General features: G+C 37.0%; 1 protein-coding gene across 1 annotated transcript; it reads left to right on the forward strand.

The window, feature by feature from the left end:
- Positions 1 to 287: 287 nt before the first annotated feature.
- On the forward strand, positions 288 to 7,175 carry LOC140871332 (uncharacterized). Its single transcript, XM_073273799.1, has 13 exons — positions 288 to 522; positions 1,515 to 1,689; positions 1,932 to 2,015; positions 2,276 to 2,517; positions 2,596 to 2,839; positions 3,140 to 3,219; positions 3,645 to 3,729; positions 4,704 to 4,835; positions 4,907 to 5,020; positions 6,075 to 6,122; positions 6,227 to 6,311; positions 6,536 to 6,586; positions 6,717 to 7,175. Exons 1-13 carry the CDS (start codon positions 329 to 331, stop codon positions 6,806 to 6,808), a joined length of 1,626 nt encoding a protein of 541 aa, XP_073129900.1. The 5' UTR covers positions 288 to 328; the 3' UTR covers positions 6,809 to 7,175.
- Positions 7,176 to 7,609: the final 434 nt, after the last annotated feature.

The raw sequence follows: 7,609 nt of genomic DNA on the forward strand, positions 1-7,609 counted from the left end.
AGAATAACTCAACTTAAATTAAAATGTAAAGCTTGTTAATAAAAAAAATTTCTCTACTATAAAGTTTTTAATCTACTAAAACTATTGTAATTAAATTTTTGAAATGAATAATGTTAATGTTATATATATTTATTCAAAAACACTACTACTTTATATATAATATAATATATATATTAAATTAAAAAAAAAATAAAAAGTGGAAAACGACACCGGTTCAGCATATGTTTCACACACTGACTGGCTCACACTCAGCTTAAAATATTCGATACACCTAAGCATACGTACATACAACCAACGTGTATACACACACCATTCCGTTTCTTCCTCCATGGTAATCGATACGGAGCGAGCGGAATCCAGCGGAAATCCAGAGGCCACAATGGAGGTGGAAGAGAGCGACGAAGCTTCCGGAGAAGAAGTGTTGGGATCAATCTTGACGATGGAAAAAGTAGCCGCTGCCAAACAGTTCATCGAGAATCACTACAAAACTCAGATGAAAAGCATCAGGGAGAGGAAAGAAAGGTATGAGCTGCTATGTAGAGCTGTAAGCTTGTAGTTGTGGGCTTCATGTTCACTGAAGATGGTAGGCGACGTCCCTTTAGCAGGTGGCGGGTTAGATTTGAGTTGCGATTGAAGTGTGCGTGCTTCACGAGATCTACTGTTAAGTGTCAGTGTTGGTGCATTATGTTGCCGAGGAAATAGTCTCTGAAATTCTTGTTTAAATTCGGTTTTGTGTTATTTTTCTAGTTGGGATTTTTGTGGGGCTGTCACTGGTGGTTGATTGATAGATTTTGCACTTGCTGAAGTAGAAGTAACACAATTTTTTATGGTTGATGGCTTGAGTTTTTGATTATACGACGAGTTAAACACGGGGCTTTGTTTCTTTCAGGAAATAAAGTTCGTGTTAGAGAAGGTTAACTATTGATTTAATATTTCTTTGATCAAAGGTTTTCAGGTCCTCTCTACGAATTCGATGACTCCACTTGATAGAATTTTGAAGCCTACCAAGTGAATCTCACCATTTCAATCATTAGATTACGAATGACTAATTGGTTGGCAAGTAATGCTATCAAAGTTGTTGATTGCCCTTTGATCTATAGGCTCAAGCAGCTCTCATTGATCTTTTAGCATCATGTGAAGTATGAAGTGAGATGAAATTTGTGTGCTTATGGGTTGTCCAAATGTGATGTAGTATTATCTTCTGTCATTTTTAGGTGTTCTGATGGCTTGAATATTTTTATTTGTGTCCTTCATTGCCAATTAAGTGGCTGGTAATAGGAGGTAACACAATTCTACCCTTTTGCGAGATAACTATGAAACCTAGATGGTCAATCATGACGGAAAATAAGTTTGTAGTTTATCTTCCGCAGTTTCTCTCTCCAAGTAATTAGATCTGGTATAATATCAAGGTATTCTTGCATATGGAAGCTAAGGGATCCCTTTGAGTCACCCTTTTCTTTCGCTAATTCGTGAACAAATCCTGAATCTTTTATATTATACTTCTTTCTTTCTAGGCGGTGGCGACTAGAAAGAAAGTTAGCAAGTTCAGATGTGCCAAAACAGGAACAGATGAACCTAATCAAAGATTTAGAACGAAAGGAAACAGAGTTTATGCGACTGAGGAGGAACAGGATATCTGTAGATGATTTTGAGCTTCTGACCATCATAGGGCGTGGAGCCTATGGCGAGGTTGGTAATCTCATGCAGATCTCAGTTTATGTGGGTTGATAGTTTCAGAGTTACTTAAATGCACTTTCAACTCCGTGCAGCCGTATTACATGTCTATTCTATATCCAATGGCCTGATGTGTGACATGGTTTCCATATAAATTATTTTTGTTAGTTGATTATTTGCATATACATGTGGTTAGAACTGACTGTTTCTTTCTTTTGTACTTCACTTTTTAGATGCTAATGAATATAAAACTTCAGGTTCGATTATGCCGGGAGAAAAAATCAGGAAATATTTATGCCATGAAGAAGTTGAAGAAATCCGAGATGCTTTCAAGAGGACAGGTTAGCATATTCATCGATGTTTCTTCAGACCAGTAAATGATTGATCCATTCATAAATTTTTGCTGATATTTAGATGCTTTCTTTCTCCATTTTATGGCTTGGCATGAAAGATAACGCCTGCTCAACAGAAACTCGTGGACTTATTGTTGAAAATTTTGCTAGGAATTTTTGGACCGGGATCTATTTTCTTGAGTTCTTGAGATAAAAAGATTTTTTTATCATGCTTTTTGTTTAGTCACTCCGTGTTTTCTGCTCCGCAGGTGGAACATGTTAGAGCAGAGAGAAATCTACTGGCTGAAGTGGCCAGCCACTGCATAGTTAAATTGTTCTACTCTTTTCAAGATGCTGAGTACTTATATCTTATCATGGAATATCTTCCTGGTGGCGACATGATGACCCTGCTGATGAGAGAAGACATACTTTCTGAAAGTGTAGCTAAATTTTACATAGCTCAAAGTGTATTGGCCATTGAGTCTATTCACAAGCACAATTACATTCATAGGTGGGTCTCACATATACAAGTTAATATTATATGTACTGTAATATTTTTTAACCTATTGAATTTTCTTCTTCTGTCTAGGGATATCAAGCCTGACAACCTTCTTCTTGATAAAAAGGGGCACATGAAGCTCTCAGACTTTGGTCTTTGCAAACCACTCGATTGCAGAACTTTATACACAGTAAACGAAAATGAGATTACTGATGATGAAACTACAAGGGACTCAATGGATATCGATGGCCACTTTCCTGATGCTTCCAATGGTAGTAACTGGAGAAGCCCCCGCGAACAACTTCAGCACTGGCAGATGAATAGGAGAAAGTTGGTGAGAAATATATACAAATTCAGAAGATATGTATTAAAACCAAATAGAGTTCGGTCTAGTCCATTAGTGGGTTGTTCTATATGAACTATAGAAAGGATGGAAATATATATGATCATAAAATACATGGTTTAACAAGATGGGGGCGAACTCTAACAACCTACTACCATGCCGGATGCCCTACTATTTTCTCAACTTTGAAATTTGATGTGCATCTATCATTGATGTATTCTCAGCTGATGATTTTTGCATGACATTCCAGTTTGCCTGATTTAATAATCTATCTGTCTTGTGGTTTTCAAGGCATTTTCTACTGTGGGTACGCCAGATTATATTGCTCCAGAAGTGCTGTTGAAGAAGGGATATGGGATGGAGTGTGACTGGTCAGTTCTATTCTTCCCTTTCTTAGATTTGAGGGTTGATTTTAGTGGTACCTGATTTTAAACAAGGAAATACTTGACTGGAGGAGCCTTTTTTAAGACAATCATTTACGAATGTGCCTTTATTACCGAGTGTTTTCCTCAGTTTGTTAGTTTACTTCCAAGAACAAACATATTCATTCAAAATTTTGTTTTTGTACTTCTCCGCTTCTCACCATGTTATGATTGCTCAATTAACTCACATGCAATTGGTTGATGTGGCCAAAAGAAATTGTTTCCAAAATTAGAGAGACAAATGGAAATTGCTTATAAAAAATATAGTCTTGAACTTTAGTTCGGTCAGGACTGTATGTTGTAACTGCTGATAAAATCGGGAACTTTTTTCTAATTTGGCTCTTGCTTGCCTCCTCTTGCTGTCTTGCATGCAGGTGGTCCCTGGGTGCAATTATGTATGAAATGCTTATTGGGTACCCTCCTTTTTATTCTGATGATACTATGACCACTTGTAGAAAGGTAACATGCTTGATAATATTTTTCCACTTGACATCTACTTTTAATACCATATTATCAAATCGTTTTTATTTGCAACTAAGATTTCTGTCACTTATGTTTTACCACATCATCTTGATGGTCAGTAACCGTATTGATGCATATGACCTAAAATAAACACGTCTTGTCAGAGCCTCAGCAAAGTGTTCACTTATTTTTCGCCAGGTATAAGGCGGAACTTCCAGAAATGCATCACCTCACCTGTTTCTGTAAATATCTGACATCATTTACCTAAAATTTTGACAATTGCTTTGCTGTTCTTCGGTTTCACATCTCTTGTGCAACCTCCTGTTATCAGATTGACTTTCTTGTTGGAATCAGTAGGCTGCAAGAATTTCTGACTTCTAATTCCCACATAGTCCTGTCTTGTACTGGTATACTGTTTTGCTATCTGGACCAAGTTATCTAAGGAGTTGGATGAGAAATTCTTATTCTCGTCCATTATGTTATACCATGTGCTGTGTCTTCAGATAATTCTTTGAAATTTGAAGAGATGTAATGGTTATATGGCCGAATCCAAGTCACCACCATGTGCTAACCATGCAGTTTTTGTTCCTTCAGTCGAGAAAGTTATGTGAACCCAGTATCTCTTTATTTTTCTTATCAGCAGTTGTATTTTCAGGAGTGAGAATAACACCCACTCATTTTGAAACCATTACTTTGGGGAAATTCTTTTCTATTGGTCCCTCGGTATTATCATCCCCTGTATATTAATTGGCCACAGAATATGTCAAATGGATACTGTTATATGTCCAAAATTGGCTCCATGAGGAATCATTCAATGAGATTCTTGAGAAATCGTCTCACCTATCAAATTTGTCCTTTGAATGGCTCTCCTTTTGGTTTAACTTCTAACAGATGCAACAAATTTACGCAGGCACTAAAGATTGCTCATGCAGCAGCAATTGTCTTCTGATAAAGTTCATCTTGATTTGCAGATTGTTCATTGGAGAAATCATCTGAAATTTCCAGAAGATGTCAAATTAAGCCCTGAGGCTAAAGATCTCATATGTAGGTTACTTTGTGATGCAGAACATAGGCTTGGAACTGGAGGAGCAGCTCAGATAAAGGTTTTGCTATGCACCAACTAGGCGTTAGACTCTTCCTCTGCCCCATTTCATTAACAAATGAATGCGTGCAGGTTCATTCCTGGTTCTCAGATATTGAATGGGAGAAATTATATGAAACAGAAGCGGCCTTTAAACCAGAGGTTAATGGAGAACTTGACACCCAGAATTTTATGAAGTTCGATGAAGTACTGACACACTCTTTACTTTTTATTACATGCCCCTACACTAATTTCTTGTTGCTTTTTGAAAATATATTGATATTTACTATCATTTATAAGCAATATAATTGTGGGCTTCTATGTGGATTAGGAATCATAGAGAGTTTTCTATGTGCTCGATTCTAGATTAAATCTAAGATTGGAGTGTGATTCTTTGTTGATATTTAGTGAGTTATAAGGGCTCCATCTACGGATAACTTATCCGTTTTTTTTGTAATTATTACATGATCTTTTTTTTTTAATATATATAACAGAATATCGTTTTTTATTAAAAAATATATATATAAGTAGGATCAGATTTAGATCTGAGTGACTGTAGTGAATCTCATGGTTTATTTAAGAAATTTATCTGTTCATACACCTGCGAGAGTTGAAGTCATGACTCAAGTTGTACAAGTACTGCTGAAAGTTTTTATGTTACAATATCCCACGCTGAAATATTAAACTAATAAAGAGTGGCTTGAAATATTAAACTAATAAAGAGTGACTTATAAACTCATGAGGTCACACCATCCAATAGACAGACCTTTTGGGATGGACACCTCTTAGGTTTATAACTTAACATTGATGCTCTCATTGATGGAAGGGGCGACCTAGGAGAGGGCTGCCATCGAATTAGTGTCAATAATTGGAAAGATTATAGGCTGGATTAAGGTGTATAGAAGATATATGCACTGCGTACTGAAAGGTGAATGAAAGTCTTTTAGAGTGGGCCGCCGCAGACGTCGGCTTCTCAAGGGATCGATGATGTTACAATATCTCACATCGAAATATTAAACTAATAAAGATTCAGGTATTGTAACATTTTGGATGACCTTTTTGTCTGGATAGATGGTTCTTTTTTAACAATGAATCGAGCCTCGATGAGTTGTCTATTGCATTTTCCTTGTACCTGTGTTTTTCCTTAATAATAGTAGCTTCAATATTCTTATGCGTGTGTGTGTGTGTGTGTTTTTTTTTTTTTTGAATGGCACTGTGATTTTTCAATAACCTTATCGATGTGTCTTACTACTATGAACAGCTTGATCTTCCAACACCTGCAATATCTGGCTCGGGAACCTCAAGGAAGGTTTGTTATGTATTTTCTATTTTTCGGTTACTCTGTACTGCTGATACTCAACTGATGGAGAAAAACATTGATTTAGTTAAATAACTTGGCTCTCATGTTTGCAGACAGCTCTTACTCCGAAGGATTTGAGTTTTGTGGGCTATACATTCAAGAATTTCGATGCCGTCAAGGCACTTCCCTATTCGTCAGGTAACCATTTGGGTTGACCTGAGTCGCCATCTACATTCCAGCTTGTATCCAGATTTTCTTGATTTCAATATGCATATAGATGCTCTTCCTCCATGGCAATGTTTTGACATTTTCACTCATCTAAAACAGTGTGCAGTGCTTCATTCTTTGCTCCAAACAACCTTTCTAGTAAATTTCTGAAAATTATGTTTCTGATCCCTTCTCTCATTTATCGTACACGTCAGATCACATGACTACTACATCACCCAGTCTGCCATCCGTTGATTCCATACTTGGTGAGACACTTCTTCTACACCGTGAATTGCCACTAAAAACTCTTTAGAATTGAACGGCGTTGTTTCACATCTGCAATCCTTCATTTTAATTCGATGCTTCTGGTCTGATGTGATGTAATCCATCTGTTAGGTGATTCTAATGGAAACCAAATGATGAATGGAGTATCCAAGGAAACAGATACGCAAATGATCATGCAATTGGACAATGCAATGTCCCCATGATTTGCAACACAAAATGGTTAGCGGTTCGAAAATCTTCTCAAGGATGGTGGCGTATGCCTTCATTGTTTCAGGCTGGTTGCCCATGGCTGCCTTGTATTTGGCCTAAACATTGTATTATGTGTACACTAATGCTTGGTTGGGAAATTGCTACGAAGGCGCCCAACATAATTTTAGGACGTGACTGTGTTGTAAAATGATTGGGAAAGTGTGAGGAATATAGAGTAGGTTGGTTGGTACTGTTCCTGGCTGCCCAGGTTGGCAACTAAACCCGCCTTCTCTTGTGGCAGTTTTTGGTCGGACATCTTACTGAATGTGTCTAATTAAGCAGACACTCTCTTCATTGTTGTAAGATTTCCCCGTTCTTTTACATGCCCTAATTTTCACCAATGTTGCTTCACTTGCACAGGTAATTTTCAGTTGTGTTTGGTGCTAACTTGATTTCATGTCCACATGTGACTAGTGATCCTTATTTTTGTTACAAATATTGGAAATTGTCTCGCATCTTTTGCTGTATGTATTAATCACTATCTTCCATACTTGTCATGGGATTATTTTTTTATTTTTTTGGGTACTTTGTGTTAAAATGATCGGTTTCTAACAACTAATATATTTTTCTGACCACCCAATGGATCCCAAATTTCTTGTACAATATAGAATGACTAACCACAAGCACTAAACAAAGTAGCACAAAGTTCACTACCACTTCCTTAAAGGACACGCTCCCTTCCAAAACAAAGATTCGGACTTAAAGGAAAGTCATCACAGATTGAAACGAAAATGTGTAATGGCACGATCGTCAGA

Source organism: Henckelia pumila, unplaced genomic scaffold (assembly GCF_033568475.1).
Source record: "Henckelia pumila isolate YLH828 unplaced genomic scaffold, ASM3356847v2 CTG_461:::fragment_3, whole genome shotgun sequence".
Lineage (NCBI taxonomy): Eukaryota > Viridiplantae > Streptophyta > Magnoliopsida > Lamiales > Gesneriaceae > Henckelia > Henckelia pumila.

Bases quoted from the DNA above. Each gene is read 5' to 3' on its own strand.
- LOC140871332 (XM_073273799.1), top strand. From the start codon at position 329: ATGGTAATCGATACGGAGCGAGCGGAATCCAGCGGAAATCCAGAGGCC. The intron at 2,840-3,139 runs GTGAGAAATATA...GTGGTTTTCAAG, and splicing joins AGATGAATAGGAGAAAGTTG to GCATTTTCTACTGTGGGTAC. The intron at 4,836-4,906 runs GTTTTGCTATGC...GAATGCGTGCAG, and splicing joins GAGGAGCAGCTCAGATAAAG to GTTCATTCCTGGTTCTCAGA.